The sequence below is a fragment of the Lipomyces chichibuensis genome (genome assembly GCF_038497645.1).
Source record: "Lipomyces chichibuensis strain CBS 12929 unplaced genomic scaffold V1513scaffold_15, whole genome shotgun sequence".
NCBI classification, from domain to species: Eukaryota; Fungi; Ascomycota; class Lipomycetes; order Lipomycetales; family Lipomycetaceae; genus Lipomyces; species Lipomyces chichibuensis.
In genome coordinates, this window is record NW_027117467.1 from 238,155 (window position 1) to 263,734 (window position 25,580).

Here is a 25,580-nt window from a genome sequence, read left to right on the forward strand (position 1 = left end):
CCGCATGAGTGCGACGAATACTAATAGAGATAACCCAAATTGTTTGTCCTAAGTAGCTAATATCACTCACTGAATGATGGCCGATTCAGCTGATCAGCTCTGTCACTTGTCCTAAACCCGGCCTGTTCGGACTTGAATAAGTAATGTCGCGTGACAGATTCGCTATTCAGAAAAATCACAATGGCAACTGACACGGCTATATATATTCTCTTTCTGGTGACAATGTGAGATGTAACCATGATCACAGAGGTGACTCTCGAGCATCGCAGCTCAGTGCAATTAACGCTAGGCTGGCTTGCAGGCTGGCTGGGCCGGTATCTAACCGGGCAAAATCACAAATTGTGTTCCTGCCTATGTCTATGATATATTTTGTTCTGCGTATCCACCTATTTTACCACAAATTACAAAATACCCGCCTACTCATCGTCATCGCCAAATGACAACTGAACGCGGGACGATTTACTTTTCTCAGACTTCCTCGTTCCTCCCTTATTCTTTCTCTCGTCTTTCGTAGGTCCGCTCTTTCCTGCCGGTACCGATTTATTCCTCTTAGTATGCAATGCAATCTCATTTCTCTCTTCTTCTGAAGAATCTGACTGCCTAATCTTTACCGGCATCTTCCGCTTCGCCGATCTACTCCCAAATTCCGAGATATTCGCGTTCGGTTTCGAATTAGCTGTCCTATCAGGAGCAAATACCTGTACATTGGCCTTCTCCTTGTCTCGTCGTAATCGATCAGCTCTACAGCCACATTAACCTACAATTAACACAAACAGATCCTAAAGTCAAGCATACTTAATATCCTCGATACTCTTACCTCTCTGCATCTCCTCAAATTCCTCCTTTGTAATCGTTTCACCTTTGAAAATATATTCTGGTACAGTAGTTTCGTCGTCGCCATCAAAATCTTTTGCTTTTCCGCCCGGTGCTTCTCCGGATGTATGCGGTTCTGGCGGAAGCTCGCCACGGAGTCTTCGAAGAAATGCCGGTGTGTGTGCAGCTGAAGAAGAGCTCGTAAATAGACTAGACGTGTTCGAATCGTAGAAAACAGACCTACAGTATGTCAAGTTGTGTCGTCGCGACATCTCACGTGTTCTTCCTGCTCGCTAGCAGGCTTCTATGAATTGGAATTGTTCCTGTCGCAAATAAAACAGATCCAGGTCGAAAGGGCGTTACGTACTTGGAAGTACTATGAATACGATCGATGTCAGTACATTGCTTTGCTTCGAAGCATTGGGTTCGGGTTGCGGGCGGGAGGCTTTTCGCCGATGGAAGTTGTATTCACAACTGCATATATTTTTAGATAAATGATCATATCAACCAAAAAAAATCCATTTAATATAAGTTATCTGAGTTATGAGCTACAACTGCACATAATTCCTTGTCCCTCCATACGAACATCCCCTGAAAACCGCTGCTCATCTTTGTATCTCTCCGCGGATTCCTCTTCCGTCGTCCACTTCTCCTCGAATGGATGCAATGCCAAATGCAAAACATGATCTAAAACTTTTCTATCCCCCAACTTCTCGACGCGCTCAATGACCTCGTCTAAAATCCAATTCCGCAGTACAAATTTGGGATTAACTCTATCCATCCGGCTCTTCCGCGCTCCATCATCCGTACTGCCTTCCTCTTCTAACCGGGGTCTGTATGTATTTATAAGCCACTCGTAGATAGAATTCGCTGATTCCTCAGTACTGGGCACCCCAATCCCCCTCTGTCCCGTCAAAAACACGGCCGCGGTACCTTCAACGTCAATTGCATTATCCTTACCAAAAACGCTCAGCCCGCCCAATCGTCTAAAGAAGTGCTGGAAGTCAAGCTTATGAACTTTCATTAGCTCAAGCGCACTCTCAATAATCCCATCCCTGTCCGTGTCTTTCGTCTGAGTTAATCCTAATCGTCTCGCAAAACCGGCTGTATAGTGTCTCTCAAACACAGACTTATAGAATTCGCCTTCCTCTTCAATAATCTTTTCTGCTCTACTGACAAAGTCCTCGAATTTCGATTCAGGGATGCCGGAGGATAAGTATTCTTCCATCGCGAGAAACGCCGGATCATCGACCGCGTAGAGTTCGGCAAGGTCTTCGCCTAGTCGCACAAGGTTCCACCACATTATGGTTGGCGTGTTGCGGTAGCTATAGCGTAGGAAATGGTCATCCTGATTCCATGTTAATTATAAGCTTTGAGAAGTTTTTACGATATTGACAGGCACCTACGTGGTTGGGTGTAAATGTCGGATCGTATGTCTGTATTACACGTCAGCCTGCGCATTAAACTGTCATGTTCTGACTCACATCCATGAACTATAAACAGACGTTAGCAAACATAATACAACAAACTTAAGCAAAGCTCACCGAGAATGGACCAAAGTCCAATGAAAGGCCGCATACGGAAACATTATCCGTATTCAGGACGCCACTTCTTGGTATTAGCAAACACGCGTGTCACGAACAACAGTGAGCGTACTTCATACGTATACCTGCCATAAAGCAGTGGTCTCCGCCGTGCGTCTCACGATCTCCTTATATAAGATTCTGTACCGATCCAACCCGTCATACGCATTGCCATACCCATTCTTCTTGGCTTCGTCCACGATCATTTCAATGCCACCAAAGACCTCTTCAATGCAATAATCCGCCAAGGTAATCAACAGTTTGCGTTGTTGCCGAAGCCTGTGAATATCGAAACTACCGATGCGCAACCATGATTCCGCCATTCGGACCACAATTGCACGGGGCTCGATACGTTCGCGGAGGACTTTTTCGTTAGTGAAGTAAGAAAGGGAGAGGGCCCTTGTGGTCGGTATAGATAATGCGTTAAGAGCTATAAAGCATATCAGTTGCTAGTTACGACAGCTATCACGGGTATGCTACCTTCCGACACCAGGAACTCTCTGATACTCGATCTGAGCACTGCTCGTCCGTCACTGACCCGTTATTAGTACTACATAGTCAGTCATAATAACCATATGCCAACTTACGCGAATCTCGAAAACGGCGTTCGACCAGCACCCTACATCGGTATAAGTCGTCAACCACAAATTCGCCAGGCGATACCAAGACTAACGCCAAGATATATACCTTCAGTTGCACTTCGTAGCGGACTCCAGTGCTTGGATTAGTACCCTCAAACATACTAATCGCCCGTCCATCTCCCAATTGCCCTGCCCAGTCTCCGCTATACATCGCCGTTAGTAAAAAAAACAGGCCCCCTTCTCACAAACTCTGACTCACAACTGCCAACCACCATAGAGCGCTGCCCAAGGGTACGAATCTTCCTCAAAAACTTGGTTCCCCACAACAAACTTTTTAAATTCCTCCGACTCTTTCTCGTCGAGCTTTAATCCCAAATCCCGCATCGCAGCTGGACTCACAGCCAAAATCTCCGTCTTGGCCATATCATGAACATCAGGCTTGACATACACAAACAGGCCATCTTTGACAATTCTGGGAAGTAATAACTTTGGATTCTTAGTCGTCGCCACTCTAGACGACTCCGGTGTCGGCACTTCTGGGTCGCCGGGGAGTTTAGAGGTGAATGAATGTGACTTCGGAAGGTCCGCGAGGGACACTCCGGCGAATCCTCCTTCCTCCTTGTTGAGCCCATATTAAATGACGAGACACCGCGCATTCGAAATGGCGGGGAGTTGTTAGTGATGAGAGTGGTGAGTCTAGATATCCGTCCAGAGCGAAGATATCTCCTCATCTGCGATGAGTCTTGGTACAGTGAGGCAAGATAATTTGTATGACGAAATTACTCCACATCGGAGTGTGAGGCGCCGCGCCATAAAGTAATTGTTGGTCTGAACTTTAAATTGGCACTTGTTGTCAACGTTTAGTCAGATTTAAGATTCCAAGAGATTGCTATTTATTTTAATAAAGAGTAGAATTAATTAATAACCATGAATTCTAAACTAGTAATGTCGACGCCCGAACACATGGTGACAACCCAAGCGCAACAGATAAATCATTGTACCCTGCCCCTGAGACACCTTAGTTTGATCTGCAACTCTATCAATATACCAAGGCAATGCTATTTACTTATAAATACCCATACCCTTCTTAATAGGTAAAGATCCTAGTTGACCTCTTGCCCACAAACGAAGGGAAATTCACATTGCTGAGATGTCTGCGATCGCCAGGCGATAGAATAGTCATGCTCATCAATCGCCTCCATGCTTTCGTCTTGGCGGCTTCGGGACAGTCCCCTTGAGAACTCTAGGCTTTATGATCTCATACGACGACCGGAAAGAAAAACCAGTGAAGTCGTAATCAAGGTCCTGGCTGCAGCAATTTCATTTGGAAACGTTCCTTATACGACTTATCTCCTCGGCTCTCTTCTCCCTCTATTCTTTTCTATGCCGACTTTGATGCGGGAAGTTTAATTCTGCAAATGACCATGGAGTCTTGACTGCCGCGACCCATATTTTACCCGACAACTGCTTGTTCACGGCAATCTGATCTGACTTCGACGACGAGACCGGCGCTTGCTGTATATGAATATCAGCTTCGATTGGCTCCACTGGGCAAATCTGTTGCGCTGGTGTCTCATATGGCATAGACGACAGCCATGGCTCAATATTATTGCTCACGGATTCAAACTCGCAGTCGGCTGATGCCATCCATTTATTTAGTTCGCGAATGGTATGGTATTTGGGCAGTCATATAACGGTGCTGTGGAATATTCCCATTGCTGTCAACTGCGACCACGAATGGTAAGATTGTTAGCAGTTTCGTTAATCGCACCATGTGAATACGACCGCTTCTCGGGGGCCAGTATTGCGGAGTTGCACGATAGACCTAGTAAGTGAGATAGCGCACAGTGCTAGTTTTAATTTAATCGCCGGGAGTCCAGCGTTGACGGACCTACCGTACAATCAAAGCGACGTCGGAACTACTGTAAACACGTCCGAATAAAGGCGATTAAACACGGAGAAAGTTCTAAGAATGGATCCATGTGACACAGACAAGTTTGGTATCTCATTATTTATATTGTGTACGCCAGCTGAGCGCATAGATTATTAAATTACGACATAGCATAAGACTGTGCCGCCCAGCACCACGACAAGACGATTTTCAAGCGCTAATACTCGGGATAGTCATGACACTGAGGAAACCATTTCCACAATCTATCGTTGGTATGAAATTGACTAGCCGAAACAGATGCCACCTTTTTTACTATACTATTTGCATTCTAGCGAAACTTGTCTGTTAACTCCCAAAACCTGCTCGCAGATAAATACCTAGTGACGCATGCTGGTTAATATACATATTTAGACCCATACATAAAACGAACGCAGAGCACCTCGATAACCACATAGCCTATTTTGATACACCCTTTGCCGGTGCTTTCTTCTTCTTTCCTTTGGTCTTCTTCTTGTCCTTCTTCTTCAAACCTGTAACACCACCTTTGACGACATCTGAATATTTCTTCCAAAACGCTTCTAATTTATCTGCCTCCACCACGGTAGAGTACTTTATTTTCTTACTCTTATCAGACGCGCCATTCGATGCTCGGAATATTAAAGGATGGGCCTTGCCCTCTGACGAAATATCAGTGAGGTCTCCTGGGCGTGGATTATGCTTATTCTCGACAGGATCGAATTCGGTTACTAATGTCAATATTTAGTCACCAAATTGATAAACTAGAGAGTAGGTCATACAAATGGACCTTACATCTCTTTTGTTGCAGGAAAACAGTTCCTGATTCTTGCTGCCTCTTGAATAATTCTCCTAGTCGCGACAGAAACTAATGTAGTCCATAAGCATCATTGTAACCATATTTGCAAATCTAAAGTTAGCGCTATCACACCTCGTCATTTGATAACCGTCCCTTGGCGTCCATTGTAAATTAATGTCGAAATGCGAAGGATGTAAGCTCTCACAATTTGTAATATTGAGTTCTCAAATTATATTGTTTCCAGAAGGCACAAGCTCGCTTTGTTAGAGCAGTAAATTATGTAGATGGTATAGCATGTAAACAGTTATGCAGGGGGTTATTCAATCGATACGCGGCGCCAAATTTTTCTACAGCGAATGCATCCAATGCGATTGTCCGAATAGCGACCCGATATCCAGACGTATTTGCATCTGTCACAAGGCATAGTTCTTGACAGATATTGATTCGATTCTAGCGAGATGCCTCGATCAAAAAGAGGAACTCATGTTCTTCCCTCTCGACGCAACCAGCCTCCATCTGCTCCTCCAAAACAGGCGCCGTCCAACAACAGAAGCCGCAACCGCAACAAACGGCGAAAACTACATGACAGCAGCAAACGTACTGACGACTATGACCCGCTAGCTAAGCGCGATGAAGACTATATATTGTATTTTGCTAAGAAGCTTGGGATCAAGAGCGGGAGGTTGCCTAAAAGTGATGATGGCCTTGACGGTGAGTTCTACTGATATCAACGGGTGTGAGGGGAAACGGCTGATTTGCCATAGACTTGACGGAGGGTCTCGATTTGAACTTTTTGGACGATTTGCTTGGGTTGGAAAAGAAGGGCAAAGTAAGAGGGAAGTTTAGGACTGCATCTATCGAGGAGAAAATCGAGAAGGGCGACGGGGACGACTTAGATGGCTATCTTGACCTAGAGGACGATGACGAGTCGATTAATAGCGACTTTATTGACCGAATCTCAGCGGACGAAGATGAAGATCTAGAATTAGACGAGGAAGAAGAGGACGAAGAAAACGAAGTCGTCCTAGAAGATGGAGAGGAACGAGACATCGATGACGGGGAGGAAGAATTCAAAGGGTTCATCGATGAGGTGAACAATAATCCTACTGACAAAGATATGGGAGAAGCTGAGTCAGAGAAAAAGGAAGCTCCGAAGCGAGAGAACCCATATCTGCCTCCAGTGGCAGCTGCTTCCTCGGGCAAGTATATTCCACCATCATTACGGAAAAAACAGCTAGAAATTTCGACCAACGAATCCGAAGAAAAGATCAAATTAAGACGACAGTGCCAAAGTCTGGTAAACAGGCTGTCAGAAGCAAACATTGCATCAATAGTAAACGAATTCCAGCAAATGTTTCTTAACAATTCGCGACAAAGTATGAGTTCGATAATAACCTCGATAGTACTGGATATGACTGCGCAGAGGGCTGTCATTTTGGATAATTTTGTGGTGGCCTATGGTGCTTTGATTGCCGCCCTCTATAAGAATAATGGTGTCGATTTCGGTGCCTACTTCATTCAGACACTAGTGGAGAATTTTGACAAGCATTATTGTGAAGCTGAACAAGGCAAGGAATGCACTAATCTTATTGTGCTTCTTAGCCAGCTTTACACATTCCAAGTCGTTGGTTGTGCACTGATCTACGATTTCATCCGATTATTCCTTAGGGATATCACAGAACTGCATACGGAACTTCTTCTTAAGCTTATCCAGAGTAAGTTGGTTTGGTAGAAAGAACCTGGTGACAGGTAACTAATGATTAATCCAGACTCTGGTAGTCAACTCCGGCACGACGATCCTGCGTCTTTGAAGGACATTATTACAATGCTACACCAAGCTGTACAGAATATTCCTTCCGTAAACTTAAAGTAAGTCCGCTTGATTCGTACTCTCGCTCCAATTGTACTAATGGGCATCAGTCCACGCACACAATTTTTGATCGAGACCGTGAGTTCGTGGAAGAACAACAGATTGAAGCAGACTTCTCACATTACATCGGAATCTATCACACGTATGAGAAAATATTTGGGAAATATTCCTAAAATCATGGAACCGCTTCGTGTGACTCTAGATGATATCCGAAATGTCGAGACAAAGGGCAAGTGGTGGCTTGTCGGTGCTGCGTGGTCGGGAGATAACGCTCTTACAAAGACAACGGACTTGGACGTAGACGTTGCAGCCGTGAAGGATATATTAGATACAGCTGAGCCTGATTGGTTAGCATTAGCACGTCAGCAGCGAATGAATACAGACGTCCGGCGCGCTATCTTTGTCGCCATCATGGGCAGTGAAGATTACGTCGACGCGAATGACAGATTGATGAAACTCAAGTTGAAGAGAGCTCAGGAACGGGAAATACCAAGAGTGATACTGCATTGCTGCGGCAATGAGAAGGATTTCAATCCATTTTACGTTTACGTGGCGTCGTTGTTATGCAAGAATCATGCAATGAAGAAGGCGTTCCAATTCAGTTTATGGGAATTCCTGAAGCAGCTGGATGGCAGTCTGGATGATGAAGAGAGCGGACATAAGAGTGATGAGGACAATCATGACATCCGATTTATGGGTCGGGCCGAAGAAGACGACGAGAAAACAAAAGCTCGAAAGATTAATAATTATGCCAAATTCTACTCCGCCCTCGTTGGAGAAGGTGGTATGACACTTGATATATTTAAGGTAAAATTATTCCTATAATTCCGTATTGAAAGACCGAGACTCACCATAAGTTTTCTAGAGTGTCAATTTTTTGACATGCACAGAAGAGCTTCAAGAGTTCCTTGTGATCTGTTTCTCATCGTTATTCAGTCATATTCGCGTTCGAAGCTCACGACAGAAAGACCGTCTTGCGGGAGAAAAGGCCCTGATTCAGCTCGTCATCAAGGTCAAAAATAACGCCGTGCTACTAAAGGGCGTTGAATATTTTCTCAAGGCTCGCCTGAAGACACTGACCAAGAAGTCAGCCTCGAAAAAGACTAGCGACACGATTAAATGGGGAGCTGACATTATATCCGATTCCATAAAACGGCTCAGCGCTTCAGATTTGTAAGATATATCTATTTGTCACGAGTTTAGTTGTAATATACTATAACATACTCCGATAGCAAGTCAGTCGCGATTAAATCGCGGCAAAAGTACATATGAAGCATGGTCTATAGGTAAACCAAGGGGGTGCGGCAAATAAACAGGACATCAAAACGAAGTTCGTGAACAATTCACTGTCAGCGGGATAAATGACCGTATTAGATGAATAATGGTATTATGAATAATCGTATTATGAATAATCGTATTATGAATACTCATATTATGATAATCGTATTAACCGAAGTGTCGGCTCGAGTCGAACTAAATGTCCAACACCTATCCGATAGACCATCGGATGACTGCCCGCAATCATCAAAAAAGAAATCAGAATTTAGCAAATTGGCAACCAACGACAACCGGTTGACAGTATCTGACAATGGTGCATGTTTGAGCAGTGCATTAGCTGTATTAGTTGCGACTTAGAAATAGAATATGACGCCTAATACACTTGACGCCGTCTGCGATGGGGCGCTGGACAACGTTTGCTCTGGGGCCGGTCTCCAGAATACGCGCGCAGCGGCCAATCCGGAAGCCTGCCACTGAGAAACGCCGCTTTATTTGCCCTAACCTCCCCGTCACTGCCCAACCATCGAGCCGCCAAAGTCTTCACTACATTTCCGACGAGTTATATTCGTCGCTTCGCCGTCCCTACCAAGAACAACTTCAATTCACTCGAGGAAATGCTGAAATCACTTGCTCCGTTGTCCCGATCGTCCGCCTCGCGGTTAGCTCGGTCTGCTGCCAAAGTTTCTACTTCGGTGCAGTCGCCTTTCCTCCAATTCCACCGGGGACTTGCTACTGAAAGTATGTGCGCTGGGCCTGCAACGAAGCTCATATTTCGTGGTTTGTTTGTTAACTATGACTAATAGCCGAACACGATGTTGTCGTTATTGGTGCTGGTCCTGGAGGATATGTCGCCGCTATCAAGGCTGCTCAACTTGGTTTGAAGGTATGACACGAGGACATCCTACCGGTTCTTCCTCAGATATTAATGTGACTCGTAGACTGCTTGCATTGATAAGCGAGGACCCCCAGGTGGTACCTGCCTTAACGTCGGATGCATTCCTTCCAAGTCTCTCCTGAACAATTCACATTTGTATCACCAGATCCTTCACGACACCAAGAAGCGAGGAATTGAGGGTGCGTATCTGCTTAGGATGCATTACACATCGGTTGCGTTATTCTGACATGGTGGTTTAGTCGGTGATGTCAAACTTAATGTCGAGCAGTTCCTTAAGGCCAAGGACGATGCTGTCAACTCCCTCACCCGTGGTGTTGAGATTCTTCTCAAGCAGAATAAGGTTGACTACTTCAAGGGAGCTGGAAAGATCCTCGGCCCCAACGAGATCGAAGTTAAGGGCAATCCAGGTGAGCCTGACGCTCTACTGAAAGCCAAGAACATCATTATCGCTACTGGTTCAGAAGCTACTCCATTCCCCGGCCTGACCATTGACGAGAAGAAGATTGTCACATCCACTGGCGCTATTGCTCTCGAGAAGGTTCCCAAAAAGATGGTTGTCATCGGTGGTGGTATTATTGGTCTTGAACTCGGCTCCGTATGGTCGCGATTGGGCGCTGAGGTTACTGTTGTTGAGTTCCAGAACGCTATCGGTGCTGGCATGGATGCGGAAATCTCGAAGCTCACTCAGCGGTCTCTTACTAAACAGGGCCTGAAGTTCAAGCTTAGCACTAAAGTCTTGGGCGCTGAGGTCCAAGGAGAGACCGTGAAGGTCACCGTTGATGCCGCCAAGGGTGGTAAGGAGGAGACTTTGGATGCTGACGTTGTCCTTGTTGCGATCGGCCGTCGGCCTTACACTGAGGGCCTTGGCCTCGACAACATTGACTTGGACATCGACGAGCGGGGAAGATTGGTAATAGACCAAGAGTACCGAACCAAGTATCCTCATATCCGAGTTATCGGCGACGTCACATTCGGTGCTATGCTTGCCCACAAGGCTGAGGAAGAGGGTATTGCCGCTGTTGAGTACATCAAGCACGGTCATGGCCACGTCAATTACGGTGTTATTCCCTCTGTCATGTACACTTTCCCCGAAGTTGCTTGGGTTGGTATGACGGAGGAGCAGGTCAAGGCCACTGGAAAGCCTTACAACGTTGGCAAATTCCCGTTTGCTGCTAACTCCCGAGCGAAGACCAACTTAGATACCGAGGGATGGGTCAAGATCATTGCCGACAAGGAAACTGACCGCATTTTGGGGGTTCACATTTTGGGGCCTAACGCTGGTGAGATGATTGCCGAGGGTGCTCTTGCCATCGAATACGGTGCAAGCTCAGAAGACGTTGCCCGCACTTGCCACGCTCATCCAACTCTGTCTGAGGCTTTCAAGGAGGCTGCCATGGCTGTAAGTTCTTGCGTTTCTTTACGGTTTCATTCGACGTACTAATAATTGTTTATAGACTTACTCAAAGGCCATCCACTTCTAAGCATATGGTGTTCATTGCGGCAAATGCAGAGACACGTAATGCGTAGCCCGCTACAGCGAAAACCGAACAAATGTGAATACAAGTTGATTAATAGTGATGTTTGTATAGTGGCGTAGATAGTGAATCAAATAGAGTCCTTTGTAATTTCCGTGTGCATTTTCATATCGGCATGGAATAGCGCATATTTCAGAAGTAAGACCCTGCCATCCATGACATGACTTTGCACTACAGTAATTAATAAAACCTTCGAATCCAGGGAAGAACCGGATGTATGGTACTGTAGCTCGGACTGTTGGTGCCTGAACCCAAGTTTACTGGAATTTAATCAATAGAATAAGCAATACAAAGCTATCATAGACGTAGTAGCATTACAAGACAATATTGTACAAATCATTAAATCCGATCGCAATAGTTTCTCTAAATTGTATCCACAAACTCCATGTAAACCAAAACGTATCGATTCAAGACGACTTTCGTGGTGCCGAAACAGCCTCTTCTCGTGGAACGATGTCAATTAGAAAGTCAAACATATCTGATTTCTGAAGAGCATTTGCAATATCGGACCGTTGCAAAGTTCGCCGCTTATTCTCTTCAGCATGTATCCAAGCTCGCATTGTCAACTCGGTAATAAAGATATCACAACCCTTAGCAAATAATATCGGAGCTTCGGCAGAAATCATCTTAACGTCTTCATCGGCTTTCATAACTTTCTATTAGGCACTACACGTTAATTGTGGTCGTCAAGGTCAGTAAACGAACTCACTTTAATTCGCGCCAAAGGAAGCTGATGAATCTTGAATTCGTGTTCGTCTCTCTCAATGTTATTGATAGTTTCTTGCCAGTAAGACATCATGATATTGCGATATTGACCAGTTAAACCCTGGGCAACATTCGCGAAGGCCCCACCAACAAAGGTTGGTGCCGGAGCGCCACCTGATGCTGCCACGGCAGCGGAAGCACCATAGTGACCCCCAGATTCCAAGATCAGGTCGTACTGAACTTGCTGTTGTTGTTGTTGCTGTTGTTGCTGTTGCTGCTGTTGCTGCTGTTGCTGCTGTTGCTGCTGTTGTTGTTGACTATTTGGAGGAGGAGCGTAGATTCCTGAATCCATTGAGTACCTATAAGCTGCTGGTATTACACGTAAGGAAAACTGATTGTAAAGTTGCGGAATTATAACATGCTGTCATCCCGCTTGTATGGCCTCATGTGGGAGTGCTCATTACCCTTAAATTCTCAGTTCCATTCCTTACATGTATGGCGCAAAGTTCAAACATCCTTGACACCATTCTGGTTCGGAGGGTTGATCCAAGGTTCAGCAACAATAAATTTGTTGACCCACTTCTACATCTTTTTCTCAGCTATCCTACGGTGCTTACCGTGGCAAGTCCAGGTTTGCAATATGTCTTCAGCTTCACTGAAGAATGGAGTAGAACGTTCTTCAGGAGCTGTTACTGCCGAGGAGAAAAAAATTTTCGCTGTCGAAGACCAGCATTTTCACGCACTCACCGACGACTTGGAAGAGGCAAATAGCGCAATAGAAGAAAACAACGAAAATGAGGTCTTAAAACGGTATGTATAGTATTTCAGTATTATTGTCATTGTTTTACTAATGTAGTATTAGTCTACCGAAATTAGCCTCAAGTATTGGTTCTCTGAACTACTTGACAAAGGGATCTGGTGTTGTTCGTTTAAATTCGAGGGCACTAGTGAGCAATATGCAGTCTAGTAAATTGACATTTAGAAAGATTGTTGATCCTATCAAAATAAAGAGGGAAAATGAAGAGGTCTGTTACTTTGCTAGTTTCCTGCATTTAAGCCGATCTTTAGTTTGACATGATGACTATTTTTTATTATGAAGCGCCTGGAATCTACCGTTCTGCGTGCAATTTTCTATGATTATTATTTTTTTGTCATAGTTACCCTGATATTCTTCCTATGGATGATGCTTAGTTGTCGCTTGGTTGAGCACTTGAGGAACGACAAGCTAATTATTTCTGCAGACGAAAGAAGCCACGGCTGGTGAGAAGTGGTTCCATATGCCTAAGACTGAACTCACGCCTACTATCAAACGCGACATGCAATTACTGAAGCTGCGAAATGTGCTTGATCCTAAGCGACACTACCGACGCGAGAATGAAAGGGAAGTTCCCAAGTATTTTCAGACTGGGACGATTATGGAAGGTCCGACCGAGTATTTTTCGAGTCGCTTGACGAAGAAGGAGAGGAAGCAGACGTTGGCCGATGAAATTCTAGCGGACGAGAAGGCTAAGACGTATTTTAAGAGAAAGTACGATGAGATTCAGACAGTCAAAGTGTCAGGTGGAAAAAACTTCTACAAGAGTATCAAACGAAAAAGGAACAGGCGTTAATTTGGAAGGTTTACGGCTTACGGTGGCTAACTGGAGATCGAATTATGTGTATCATAGTCTGCATTCGAGTGTACGATATAATTGACGGCGAGTTAATATTTCACCAATTTTTGGGAGACGTGCCTAACGTATCAAATCATAAACCGATACAAAACATTTCATCCCCCGCCAATTGTTTAGAAGGCATCTAGAGTAACTTGGTCGGACTGATATCACTCTAATTTGTAAGGTCGACCTATTTGCACCTGCAAGGGAAAAGCTATATCGTGCTGATTTATTCACATTCACATTTTATGCCACCGTAGTAATACATTCCATCATGATCCAGGGCATCTTACTCGACCAAAATTTTCTTGAAAACTGATCCCCAGCTGTCTTCAGTCTCTGATGGAATACTTATCTGATATGGAAATGGATTCGCGTCTGTTGTGGCAATCGGTGGTATATGATCCTTGTTGTCATTGACGATGTCTATTACTTTCATTATGATCGTCTGTAGCTGATTTTCGGCAGACTTTGCTACTCGAATCTTTTCACTTTCATTCCTAGGCGTTATTGATGAAATGTTGATGATCCATTCTTCCCAGCACACTTCCTCCTCGGATTTCGAGAACCATGCCTTCCGAGTCTTCTTCTCGAAGAAATTTACAACAATTTGTGCTTTCTTAATGGAATTTATTGACGATAAGTTAAGGGACGCCAGTGACGGGGCAGGAATAACGAATGAAGTGTTGTCTTGCGTAGGCTGTTGATAGAATTGTGAACCTGCGCACAGTCAGTAACAACTTCAGAAATCCAGGGATAGCCATATCCAACGAACCTGTGCCCACCGAAGATGCAAAGGCAGGTGAGGCTACTGAAGCAATGGCTGTAGATGTGGCCTTAGCAAGATCTCCACCGAGATCACTCTGATCGGACACGCCTCCAAATGTGTTCGGAATATATGTGAACGAGTCTGATGGGGCTTGATATGGAACTCGCTGGTGCTGCGCTGATCCTGAATATGGCTGATTCGCAATATATTGCGAGGACGTGTCCAATGCAGCAGTGAGACGCGTTAACTTTTCGTCAATTACAGCGTCGAGCGCTGGATCATCGACGGATGGATAGGTGATTTCGAGAACTTCTCGTGCTGGGGACAGCGGCCGGATTAATCCAAACAGTCTGTGGAAAAAAATCGAAGACAAGATCGCTATATATAACACATTAGATCTCACAAAAAGGCCACATGAATAAAAGGACGGGAACCTTTTATCACATCTTGTATCAGTAGCCGGTCGAGAACGATGTCAATTGTAATAAGTAGCATAATACGGACCGACGCCCGAAGAGGTCACTCCCGGAAGTCTCTTTTCAAAAGTCCCTCTCAAATAATAGAACTCGGACTATGTCTGGCTGAATATTGATCAGTGCTAATTATGTCAGGAGAACCCTTGCGGCGATACAGTAGACGTAATTATAAGTCCACATTTTCCGTGTAAGGGTTTTGAAGAACTCTGAAGGTTGGGAGACTGCCCTTCGACTCCACACTTTAAAGAACTTAAAAGTGAACTGTGTGGCAGAGAGCCCCGTCGTGACTCCGCATCTGCGTTCGAGTAGCCGAATCAAGGCACCACATGGAAGACATCCACTACTCAGCAACCACTGAATCAGCACACGGCTCATGCCTTCTCTTACTTCATTTTTGCATCGCCATCGGCGGAAGTTTGCGACTGCTATTGGCGTTGCAGTGACATCATATTACGCCTACCGACAAGTGAAGTTGAAGTTCTTCGAGATTGGGTCGCAACTCTCTGCCAATCTCACAAGCCGAGAAAAGTATAGCGTTGGCAAATTGATTCGGCGATTCATTTATCACTAACTTAGTAATTTGTTCCAGTCTTCGCCGACGGTTTGAGCAAAATCAGCAAGACGCATCATATACAGTAGCGGCATTGTTATCGTCGATAACCGATCCGATTGTATGCGAGCTTCCCGTTGAGGAAGTCACCGACGAACTGCAGGCGAAACGAGGGCCGCATTCCCAATCTTCTGACGCACCTTCACAATCTGGTGGAGATGACACCAATGCCGAGACTACGTCGATTGCGTCGTCGTCGACAATTACTATCATTGATGTTGATACAGAGGCTCAGCAACCAAAGCGGACCAAGAAGAAATTGTGGAATGATCTCAAGATCATGGCTATCACGAGAGCTGTGTCATTGGTCTACGCCATTGCACTGCTAATATTCTTTACGAGACTGCAGTTAAACATGTTAGGGAGACAAAATTATGTGAAATCGGTCAAGGCAATGACGGAAAGTTATGATCACGCGGCCGACCCAGATCAGCGAGCTTCAGAGGACCAGGTTATACAAAACGAAGTCAATAGGAGGTTTCTCACGTTTAGCTGGTGGCTTTTGACGCGCGGATGGGTCAGAATTGTTAGTAATGTTAGGGAAGCTACTGAGACTGTTTTTGAGAGGTATATGTTAGAGCTTTCTCTACATTGAGCATTGCTAATTGGCAACTAAGCGTGACGCCTAGAACAGAACTTGGATTTGACGACCTTGGAGGTCTTATCAAGCGAGTGCGAGAATTGGTAGACGCCAAAAATAATAAGTTAGTTTATGACTGGAACCTAGATAGACTAACAGCTGACATGAGAATAGCTACGTCGAAATATTACTTCCCACCAACAAGGAAGGTGAAGAGTTCGTTCTTTCAAATAATCCGTGTTCCGAACAAGAGTTTCAGTCAAGTTCTACAAAAGAGCAAGCTATAGAACCATTGCTACGGGCTCTGCTAGATGAGTCGACGGATTTAATTGAATCGCCAAACGCGAAAGGTGTCATTTCTGGTCTGGTGACCCAAGGATTTAAGCTCCTCTTGAATAGTCTGCAGATAAAATACTTTTTCCTTGTATACGGGGGTGTTCAGGATGAGCACGATAGCCGGCAGAAGATTGTAGAATTCGAGGAAGAGAAGAAAGTACGACTAGCAAACATTCTAGCTGGTATTGTACAACAGTCGCACGAGATGGTTGTTGTGAACGAAAACGCCAATCCATATCTTTCAGTAAGTCTTGATAATTGCCAAAGTGCTTAGTAGTGTGCTAACATGGCGTCCTAGGCTATGAATTGCTTACCAGAACTAAGGAATTTCAGCGCTATCGTGTACAGTAATTTTGCATCTGATTGGAAGAGTATGACAGACTAGGGGGATCCAAGCACACCGAATATATACGTGTACCAATAGAAATCATAAATTCGCGTTACATGTAACAAATTTCATTATTTAACTGAATTTCCAATAAGAAATGAAATATGTAGCTACATATACAGCGCTTACAACTCACATAACACTAACTAAAGTTCAAGCCGCCTTCTATGAGTCCGGAAAAGAATGTAAAGCCCACTACTTCTTCAAGAAGTACAAAAGACACATAACAATAGAAATCCATAAAATATAGTAACACAAATGTATTATATGAATTACATATAATCAACTTCCAAGTGCTTTCCCAACCGTGGCTATGTTACAGATACAGAGCTAAGCCGTACGGTCTCATTTCTCCTATAATTGATTCACAACCAAATTTATTCATCCACACAGCCTGTCAATACACATGTCAGATAGAAGTTGTTCCATTTAGATGGAAGCACCAGTGGTCGTAGCACTAGACGCAGCGTCAACTTTCTCCTTCAAAGACGACGCAACTGACGAAGAAGCCTGACCGGCGTGCGTGATAAGCTTGGCAGAGACAGGCTTGACCACGGTCTTGTAGACAAGCTTAGCTCCATTAAACTGCGGAAGTCCAAGGTAGAGAACAAAGATCACCTTGAAGAACCAGTAGAAGGGAATCCTATGCATGCCGTCAGCAAGATCTTTCAGTCCGACTCGAATGCACGAATCTTACCAGTAGAGGATGGCACGACTCCAAAACTCAATGACGGAGAAGAAAGCAAAAACTACCCAGTACTGTCATCGTCAAATTTAGCCACCTCATCAGACCATCAATTGGTTGCACGGAAAACTCACCGTCAAATACTGAGTGTCATCAGCAGTTCCAGGACTGTCCAGAGCAAGAAGAGAGTAGTATCCCGGAATAACCAACCCGGCGAGATTCGCAAGAAGCTCACCAATACTGCATGTGCCACAACGTTAGTCATTCACAGCGGTTAAATCATTTAGTCACAAGTGGAAACCATCCGTTACACAACTCACCCGCCAACGTTGAGAAAAATCAAGAAAAGATAAATGCCAACAGCTCCAAGGACTCCGTAAGACTTCGGAACGCCTATCACATATTTTTAGTCTACTGGCACTGAAGATCACTGCACGATAGTATCCGGGGCAAGAAGCAGTAATAAGTCGGCAACTGAGTGCATCAAGGCAGAGCGAAGCTAGTTGGTTCTGCCTTGTGCATATCTAGCCTCCACATAAAATATAAAATACCTGTCTGCTTCTCCAGTTTGTCCAGGATGTGATATTTATTAAGTTCCTAATAACTTCCGCGTCAGCAAACCCCTGAGCTCAGAGAACGGTGCGATTATTGGAAGTACGTACTTTGTCGAGCTTGCTGATACCAGCAAAGATCTGATCTTGATAGGACATGCTGACAGATGATACAGCAAAATAACTGGAAGGTGATCGAAAGTGTTGACAAGAGCAGCGAAGCTCGTGATGGAGAAATATGGACGATCTGCCAACTTCGATTTGAGATTGCCAGTGGGTATCGTGTCAACTAGAGGCTACTGGAATGCCAGACGAAAATGCAGCAACGCTTAACAATCTCACCTTGGATACCTCGGAAGTCACATCTCAACAGACGCACTTATGCCCCAAGTGCCGATCTGCTTCGCCACCACCCTTTGTTTCCGTAGTAACCGTGCATCACGTTGACGGCCTCACGTACTTGAAGAGTAAACAACTTCTCTGACCGAATTGAACTTGTAGATTTACGTGTCGACTGTGGATGCTTATATTGAGGACTATTAGGAACTATTGGTTATTAGTGTGTTAAGCTTCATAGAGTGCTGGTCCCGAATTGCGCAAGTATGATGCTCGCCACTTCGCCAAAATTACTTGAACGTTCGTCGCAGCATCTATCGTCTCCCGCCGCAACAGCAGCAGCAGCATCACCACTTGCAAAATCTCTCCGATCATCCAACACATCGACGCATCTACAGAACTTTCATCTGGATCAACAATTGGATGTCACATCACCACGGACGCGTGCGCGAACCGCCACCGCTACTTGCACTGCCATCGAGCCCCACCTAGCCGTTGGAGGAACCGCCCCCTCAGGAATCGCAGACGCTCCTTTACCAACTTCCGTCGCACCTAATTCAATATCACATAGTCACAACATGCACTCCCTCAGAAATGTTTCGCCTGTGTCCACGGCGTCTCGGAAACGGAAACTGTCAGGTCAAAGCGAAGATCCTGATCAGGAGCTTCGAAGGCATTCGGAAGCGCTGGTCGACATGCCCCTGGAGGAACTTTCTCAGCGAGTGCGCTCAGAAGATATTGTCAACTCTCAGAGTTCAGCCTCAGAGCGCAGCAGACAAGTCTTTGGTCTCGTCTGGCTGATGAAGACGTGTGAGGTTTCGCCGCACAACGCAATACCACGGAACCGAATTTATGCAAGGTATGCAGAGATATGCGCCCATCACAAAATAAAGCCATTGAATCCTGCAGCCTTTGGAAAGCTTGTAAAGCTACTGTTTCCGGAGATAAAAACAAGGCGATTGGGAGTCCGGGGAAAATCAAAATATCACTATTGCGGAATCAACCTGATTGGCGATTCTTTGCTTATGCTTGGACCTTCGCCGGGCTTGTTCCAAGGAACGCCTCAAGCAGAGGATGAACTGAGTGATATGCGTGCAACACCAGGGCTACTAGACCATGATGATTCGTTTGAAGCTGTTGCATCGGAAATACATAATTCGGGTACGGATAGGAGCTTAGCGAGAAACGGAAAGAATAACCAAGGATACTACAAACCTTTATCTATGTGTATGGACATTCCCATCGACAAAATGGAAATGCAGGTTGACAAAGAGGAGGATCAATTTCCGGATGATCCCTTGACTTCCTTAGACGGCTTTACCATTCCCGGTCTGCAGTTCTCCAAAGATATCGTCAAGGCTCCTACAATTGCTTTCGATTCGCTGGCCCTGCCCAGTATTGATCCATTTATTCCGGAAGGTGCCGATAGGGATTCTGTTGATATACTTACTGCATTATGCCAATCACATTGTTCATCGCTCTTGGAAGCTATTCGGTTTATGCACTTGAAACAGTTTCTGAATACATTAGCATCATTTCACGGGACTCTAACGTCGCCTGTACAGAAACTTTTATCAGTGCCCAGTATTCTTGAATGGATCCAACGTTGCGACTGGATTATGTACAAGGTGGGATTTTAGACACTATGTCTGCAATAGCTGTTAACGTTGTTGTCAGGAAATGATACACATGCTAGCCCCCCTTGCCTTGCAGATTGTCCCCGCCAATGTTATGTCTGCACTTCGGTCTCTCTCTATGACTTTGCCTCAGAATATTGCTTCGTCCTTTAGGAGTCTGCCACATGCATTCATCCAAGTCAAGCTTCGTCCGGCGTATGCGTTCTCGAACCTGATAGGACGCTTACTACGTGTAAACGACATAGCGAACGCCGCCGCGAAAATTCTTGCCAATCCCATTGAAAGACGAGCGATGCTGGAGGATTGGATAAACTATGTCGACTCCAAGTCGATCGTGCTGAGGGAAGCACCATGTGGTGGCTCTCGAGTGTTGAAGATCTTGCTAGAAGATGTGGTCAATTTACTTACAGTTCCTCGGGAGGACGAAGGTGTCGTACAGGAAGATGTTAGTAATGAAAGGGAGCGAGCGAAAATAGGGACCCTCAACGTTACAGAGAATGACGCCAGCCCCTCAGTTGGTCGGCGACATCGGCCGTCAAAAGATGGCGGTGACCTGCCATCATCGCCCGTTGCTGACAAACACTCTGATCCTGACGCACCGGCCGAAGGCATCATCGAGAGATGGGCTCAATATTTGATGAGTTTACCATTTCAATTTCCTGAGATATCTGCAAGAGTATTCTTGCTATATATGAATGGAATTTTGACTGCAGCACTAAGAGAAATTACTTTGAATGGAGGTGAGGCATTTGGAGCTTGGTGGATGGTTCGGTGCTGGATAGATGAGTGGATGGCTTGGATAGCTGAGCAGGGCGGGTTTCTGTCTACACAGTCTCTTCCAATTCCGGATTTAAACGAACCGATTTTATCGGCTGAGAACCTCGAAGCTACTGAATTGTCTGCTGCTCCTGGTACTACCGAGTGTGTTCCGGAATATGCTACTGAGGACTCAGTACGAGCAGCAGGGATGACAATTGCCGAATCTAGAGTATTGTCACAAGAGCCTGGGGGAATACAAGAAAGAGCAGCTGCCGATCCTGAAATCCATGACAATCTCTCAGAAAAGAAAAGTGATGTGGATCTGGACCTCGAGGTGGACGAAGAGGTTGAGAAAGAAGCGTCGATGAATTAGAAATTGTTTTACTAAAAAGCTGGCGTACGATCTTGTTTTGTTTAGCTTGTTGATGGTGTTGAATTGTTTAAGCGGCAATGTAATATACCTTTGGTGGATCAAGGGATAGTAGTGTACACTATCGCTTTGGTGGATGGTTGTAAGAATAGTGAGTTGGCTTAAGTTATATGTCTGCTTATGTAGTCGAATTAGCGGTGATATGCAGCTTGACTGAGAAATCAGGGGGTCCGCGCTAAGGTCAATGCAATCCAAAGACTCAACGACAACCAAGGTGACGCCAATATTACCTAACTAACTAATCAAAATGGATATATTACTGTGCCTTATCGAGCAATAGCCCTAGAAAGGTAGCGCACCTGGAGCCCTGGCGGCACCAGAATATTCGCGAATTTGCTTCATGATAATGTCAAGTCCACAAAACCCTAACTTCATGCCCTATGGTCATCATGCATCGAAGAACTATATAACTTTTTAGATGATCATCTCATGTTGTTCAGGCCATACAAGATTTGGAACTTTGCGCCACGCACACATCCTGTTTTCTATTACAGCCAGCCCTTTATTCCTTATACTGACACAGGACTATAATTGCAATTTTATTACTATTGAATTACATAGTCAACTTAACTCGACATGGTCCGCGAGACTAAATTGTACGACTTATTAGAGGTTCAGCCGACCGCCTCGGACGCGGAGATCAAGAAAGGATATAGAAAGGCAGCATTAAAGTATCATCCGGATAAGGCTGGTAATTCTCCTCAGGTATGTCTCGTTATTTATTGTCGAGATCAACTGCACTGAGTGGGAAGATTGCTAACATTGCATTTAGGCGGCCGAGAAATTCAAAGAAGTATCACAAGCCTACGAGATTCTGTCTGATCCAGACAAGCGTTCATTATATGATCAGTATGGCTTAGAATTTGTCCTCCGTGGCGGCGTGCCACCTCAAGAGGGTGAGATGCCAGATGGTGCAGGGTTTGCTGGCGGCTTCCCCGCAGGCGGTTTCCAAAGCGGCTTCCCAGGTGGCGGCGGCACTCGTACCTTCCGATTCTCCACCGGCGGTTCGCCATTTGGCGGATTCACACCTAATGATCCTATGAACGTTTTCTTTTCTTCGTTTGGGAATGATCCAGACCTTGCGAATTTATTTGGTGGCGCCGCCAGCAGTAGATCAAGTGGCGGGCCAAAGATGAGATTCTCAGGCAATGGCATGGGCGGCATGAGCGGCATGAGCGGAATGGGCGGCATGGGCGGAGGACATCCATTTGCTGGATTTGGTGGTATGAGCGGCATGGATGGAATGAATGAAAGGGCATCTGAACCACCTGGAGAGAAGAGCGTCTATACCGTAAAGCTTCCGCTGTCGCTAGAAGAACTTGCTACAGGTGTTACCAAGAAGATGAAGATTCGCAGACGGCGGCCTACTGGACAGGAGGACAAGATTCTTACGATTAGTATCAAACCAGGCTGGAAAGCAGGAACTAAAATAACGTTTGCCGGTGAAGGTGATACACAACCTGATGGTCGGAACCAGGACGTCATATTCGTAATCGAGGAGAAGAGCCACCCAGTATTTAAGCGTTTTGGTAATAACCTGTCTATGGAATTGGAGCTGACTCTGAAGGAAGCATTACTGGGATTTTCGAAAATCATTACTACCCTTGAAGGCAAGAAGCTAAAGGTCGAATTTGGCCAGCCAGTTCAACCAGGTCTTGTTATCAAGTACCCGGAGCACGGTATGCCGATAAGCAAATCACCAGGAAAGAAGGGCGACTTGGAGATAGTTATTAAGGTGAAGTTCCCAACTTCTTTTACAGCGACACAGAGGGCAGAGCTAGCAAAGATTTTGTAAGGAAGTTTTGAGAACTTATTTTTGTGAAACCGGTGAAGGAAGAATTGGAAAGGAGTTATGGTTTAATTAGACTCTACTAATGGACGAGTGCTTGGAATTCAGTACTAGCAACCGAGGTCAGCAAATGGGAGTGTAAGGATCGGAGTTTATTGCCTTTTTGCTGCTTTCGATTAATTTTTGTTTATCGCTGTATATGATCTGTTACATAGACATATGACGGATTCAACCGTTTAATGAAACTTTGTTGGCTTCTTTCAACATGACCAAACTAACGGTTGACATACATCTGCACGACATCATACATATACAGACTTGCACCTTGAATCTCTGTAGCCCCAGGATCGGAATAAGAAACTTTCTTAAACATGCTCTCCCAATGTGCGAATAACGACGACATGGTCTTTACGGCTTCTGCATGGCTCAACCCATCTACTTCTCCGTCCCTACCATACGACGGGACTTTTCCGCAACGCACTGAATATGAACGCAGAAGGTCCTCCAAAAAGACTAAATAATCGTACCGAAATGACCAATTCTCGGTATCTTTCTGAAATATTGCGGTGAGAGGTGAGGTTATATCACGGTCAATTATCTCCCATCGCCTTAGTGGCATGAGGAGTAGCAATTTGAAGACTGTAGATCGATGTCTCACTCCATCCCAACGGGGTAGATAAATGCACAGAAAGTCCTCCACGGAAATGAGAAGCTCTTTGGTATATAGACAGAGATCATAAGACCTAGCAAGCAGCTCTCCAAGTAAACCTTCCCCGCGATTGCCGTTCTCCTCAGCGTCTTCTAGTTCCTCTCGTAGGCTGCTTGCAATCCATGTGTTTAATCTGGCCCACGCTCGTTCTAATAACCTGTCAGCTGCGACATCCATCAGTAGATACAAGACGATATCGTGACATACGTGATGGCCTGTTCACTAATATCCTCTTGACCATGCCATCATCTCTCAAGACACTACCAACTTGAGCCGGCAGGGAGACCCGATCAATATTTTTTGCAAATGATGCCAAAGTCGACAGTTCCTCGACGGTCACCGATTTCTGCCAATGTCACGTGTTAGACTATATATACAATACCAACAAAGAATCTTACTGCTGAGACGTCAAGCGTAACCATCTCTGGTATATTCAGCTTTCGTCTCTTCAAATTCCTAAGTCCGTCTCTTGGAAAGCTTGGTACTGCACCACTTAACGAATTTGCTCTGGCATGCACTTCACGAATAACACTCAAAAATTGTGGATCGGGATACTAAAGTCCAAGTCAGAAGCGTCAAATCTATTAGATGTCGATATAAAAGTACTAAAATACCCTAAAAAGGGCTCCTCTTAGCTTAGCAAAACGATCAATGACAATTTCCGGGAAATATTCTTTGTATAACAGTAGAAGTCCTGTTAAATGTTGAGACTCTCGGTACTTGTTTTGCATTTCTAGCAAATATTGAATGCGCCATGGTCTTATATCGTGCCTCTTCGTAGCCAAAAATAAAAGATGAGCAATCCATTGTCTATAGATTTAGTAATGATTTAATATATTCTAATATACAGGACCGACCTTGTAGATTCATAGCTCAAATGCATAAAGAGGATCTGATAGACTTTTGACAGTATTTTCTGAGACTTCAAGAATGGTTGTATGAGGACGAGCCATCTTAGAAGACAAACCTAGTCACAATATCATTAGCTTCTCAAGGAAACAACTTGAAGTTAGAGCGAATGCTAGAACGTTACCTGAACTAACTGATCAGCCTTTCCTTGGCCAACACCAAGACAGCCGACTATTCGAATGACAATGTCATCATCTATTTTCTCTCGTGGATACAAAAGTTTGAGCAGCTGCAGTGCTTGCGATTTCTTTAAGGAGGATGGTCGAGTTAGGATATCTATAGTTTTGGAAAGATCATCCGGTGAGAGGCCATGTTCGTGGACATGAATTGTTATCATTGACAGATGATCCGAAGCTGTCGACTTCGATATTACAGTAGTACGAGCTATTGTATAAATATGAGTTCATTCGTCACAATGAAGGCTTCGAAATTGGACGTACATGCATGTAATCCGTCTATGGCGACTGATATCTTCTCCTGCGGTGATAACGGAGCGATTACAAAAGAATCTATTCCCCCAGGCTTGTCAGCTTCTCGAGTAATGTTTCGATATAAGTAAGAAAATACCACATACTGCCTGACATAGGAAATTTACGAGTTGAAGTCCAGGGCCTTTGTGGATAGTTGGTTCCGCTGTCTCATAAGGAGGATTGAGTATGCTGGAACTCCAACTAAAATGTCCCCACGTAACTATCGAAAACGCGTCAACAAACTCTCGGCTGAGCTAAACCCAAACCTATCCCAAGGTTTAGGGTCGGTCTGCGATGGTTCATTTAAGTAAGCCATTTCAGCAATGTATTATTCATGCTGGCTAGAAAATGGTTTGACAGATAAATTGTCATCAAAATTCGAAGTGTTATGAGTATAAAAAAATTTTGTTAGTGCTGCTCACGAAAGTTGGCATGATACTTGCGAATTCTTAATATGACATCGCGTATACGTCCGTAGTCGTTGCAGTTACGTACGCCTTTGGGATTTCCCGACACTCCGATTCAT

The 25,580-nt window shown here is 44.8% G+C and overlaps 13 protein-coding genes across 13 annotated transcripts; 6 read left to right on the forward strand and 7 right to left on the reverse strand.

Moving 5' to 3' along the window:
- Positions 1–416: 416 nt before the first annotated feature.
- On the reverse strand, positions 417–1,085 carry V1513DRAFT_458535 (uncharacterized protein; the record flags this gene model as incomplete). Its single annotated transcript, XM_066899703.1, has 3 exons — positions 417–741; positions 796–1,023; positions 1,054–1,085. 3 exons carry the CDS (start codon positions 1,083–1,085, stop codon positions 417–419), a joined length of 585 nt encoding a protein of 194 aa, XP_066753657.1.
- Positions 1,086–1,230: 145 nt separating this feature from the next.
- Positions 1,231–3,942, reverse strand: V1513DRAFT_469296 (uncharacterized protein; the record flags this gene model as incomplete). Its single annotated transcript, XM_066900132.1, has 8 exons — positions 1,231–2,161; positions 2,220–2,249; positions 2,477–2,826; positions 2,877–2,929; positions 2,984–3,015; positions 3,084–3,180; positions 3,237–3,595; positions 3,904–3,942. 8 exons carry the CDS (start codon positions 3,940–3,942, stop codon positions 1,355–1,357), a joined length of 1,767 nt encoding a protein of 588 aa, XP_066753658.1. The 3' UTR covers positions 1,231–1,354.
- Positions 3,943–4,977: 1,035 nt separating this feature from the next.
- On the reverse strand, positions 4,978–5,955 carry V1513DRAFT_444720 (signal recognition particle 14kD protein-domain-containing protein). The gene is made up of 3 exons (XM_066898001.1): positions 5,815–5,955; positions 5,679–5,751; positions 4,978–5,614 (listed from the first exon to the last, which is right to left on the reverse strand). Exons 1-3 carry the CDS (start codon positions 5,845–5,847, stop codon positions 5,325–5,327), a joined length of 396 nt encoding a protein of 131 aa, XP_066753659.1. The 5' UTR covers positions 5,848–5,955; the 3' UTR covers positions 4,978–5,324.
- On the forward strand, positions 5,953–9,141 carry V1513DRAFT_444721 (uncharacterized protein). The gene is made up of 5 exons (XM_066898002.1): positions 5,953–6,393; positions 6,447–7,397; positions 7,452–7,551; positions 7,603–8,359; positions 8,418–9,141. The coding sequence occupies exons 1-5, from the start codon at positions 6,141–6,143 to the stop codon at positions 8,727–8,729; spliced, it is 2,373 nt and encodes a 790-aa protein (XP_066753660.1). The 5' UTR covers positions 5,953–6,140; the 3' UTR covers positions 8,730–9,141.
- A 232-nt stretch (positions 9,142–9,373) lies between these two features.
- V1513DRAFT_414725 (uncharacterized protein) lies at positions 9,374–11,359 on the forward strand. The gene is made up of 5 exons (XM_066895795.1): positions 9,374–9,568; positions 9,634–9,713; positions 9,769–9,904; positions 9,965–11,124; positions 11,180–11,359. The coding sequence occupies exons 1-5, from the start codon at positions 9,445–9,447 to the stop codon at positions 11,204–11,206; spliced, it is 1,527 nt and encodes a 508-aa protein (XP_066753661.1). The 5' UTR covers positions 9,374–9,444; the 3' UTR covers positions 11,207–11,359.
- On the reverse strand, positions 11,285–12,470 carry V1513DRAFT_414729 (histone-fold-containing protein). The gene is made up of 2 exons (XM_066895796.1): positions 11,970–12,470; positions 11,285–11,916 (listed from the first exon to the last, which is right to left on the reverse strand). The coding sequence occupies exons 1-2, from the start codon at positions 12,315–12,317 to the stop codon at positions 11,668–11,670; spliced, it is 597 nt and encodes a 198-aa protein (XP_066753662.1). The 5' UTR covers positions 12,318–12,470; the 3' UTR covers positions 11,285–11,667.
- V1513DRAFT_444728 (Fcf2 pre-rRNA processing-domain-containing protein) lies at positions 12,459–13,678 on the forward strand. The gene is made up of 3 exons (XM_066898003.1): positions 12,459–12,775; positions 12,828–12,990; positions 13,207–13,678. The coding sequence occupies exons 1-3, from the start codon at positions 12,606–12,608 to the stop codon at positions 13,573–13,575; spliced, it is 702 nt and encodes a 233-aa protein (XP_066753663.1). The 5' UTR covers positions 12,459–12,605; the 3' UTR covers positions 13,576–13,678.
- A 231-nt stretch (positions 13,679–13,909) lies between these two features.
- On the reverse strand, positions 13,910–14,884 carry V1513DRAFT_379111 (autophagy-related protein; the record flags this gene model as incomplete). Its single annotated transcript, XM_066895008.1, has 3 exons — positions 13,910–14,239; positions 14,553–14,767; positions 14,824–14,884. 3 exons carry the CDS (start codon positions 14,882–14,884, stop codon positions 13,910–13,912), a joined length of 606 nt encoding a protein of 201 aa, XP_066753664.1.
- A 186-nt stretch (positions 14,885–15,070) lies between these two features.
- On the forward strand, positions 15,071–16,888 carry V1513DRAFT_444734 (Peroxin-3). The gene is made up of 5 exons (XM_066898004.1): positions 15,071–15,393; positions 15,455–16,042; positions 16,093–16,179; positions 16,230–16,635; positions 16,690–16,888. The coding sequence occupies exons 1-5, from the start codon at positions 15,239–15,241 to the stop codon at positions 16,774–16,776; spliced, it is 1,323 nt and encodes a 440-aa protein (XP_066753665.1). The 5' UTR covers positions 15,071–15,238; the 3' UTR covers positions 16,777–16,888.
- Positions 16,826–18,305, reverse strand: V1513DRAFT_444736 (TB2/DP1, HVA22 family-domain-containing protein). The gene is made up of 6 exons (XM_066898005.1): positions 18,127–18,305; positions 18,016–18,061; positions 17,785–17,857; positions 17,599–17,704; positions 17,477–17,538; positions 16,826–17,422 (listed from the first exon to the last, which is right to left on the reverse strand). Exons 1-6 carry the CDS (start codon positions 18,172–18,174, stop codon positions 17,209–17,211), a joined length of 549 nt encoding a protein of 182 aa, XP_066753666.1. The 5' UTR covers positions 18,175–18,305; the 3' UTR covers positions 16,826–17,208.
- Positions 18,306–18,468: 163 nt separating this feature from the next.
- Positions 18,469–21,554, forward strand: V1513DRAFT_444741 (RFX DNA-binding domain-containing protein). The gene is made up of 2 exons (XM_066898006.1): positions 18,469–19,979; positions 20,029–21,554. Exons 1-2 carry the CDS (start codon positions 18,618–18,620, stop codon positions 21,118–21,120), a joined length of 2,454 nt encoding a protein of 817 aa, XP_066753667.1. The 5' UTR covers positions 18,469–18,617; the 3' UTR covers positions 21,121–21,554.
- V1513DRAFT_414744 (uncharacterized protein) lies at positions 21,555–23,227 on the forward strand. Its single transcript, XM_066895797.1, has 2 exons — positions 21,555–21,882; positions 21,950–23,227. The coding sequence occupies exons 1-2, from the start codon at positions 21,754–21,756 to the stop codon at positions 22,970–22,972; spliced, it is 1,152 nt and encodes a 383-aa protein (XP_066753668.1). The 5' UTR covers positions 21,555–21,753; the 3' UTR covers positions 22,973–23,227.
- V1513DRAFT_399834 (centromere protein I) lies at positions 23,134–25,564 on the reverse strand. Its single transcript, XM_066895468.1, has 8 exons — positions 25,159–25,564; positions 25,025–25,093; positions 24,709–24,968; positions 24,533–24,642; positions 24,290–24,485; positions 24,074–24,229; positions 23,883–24,021; positions 23,134–23,824 (listed from the first exon to the last, which is right to left on the reverse strand). Exons 1-8 carry the CDS (start codon positions 25,166–25,168, stop codon positions 23,241–23,243), a joined length of 1,524 nt encoding a protein of 507 aa, XP_066753669.1. The 5' UTR covers positions 25,169–25,564; the 3' UTR covers positions 23,134–23,240.
- Between the last annotated feature and the right edge of the window lie 16 nt (positions 25,565–25,580).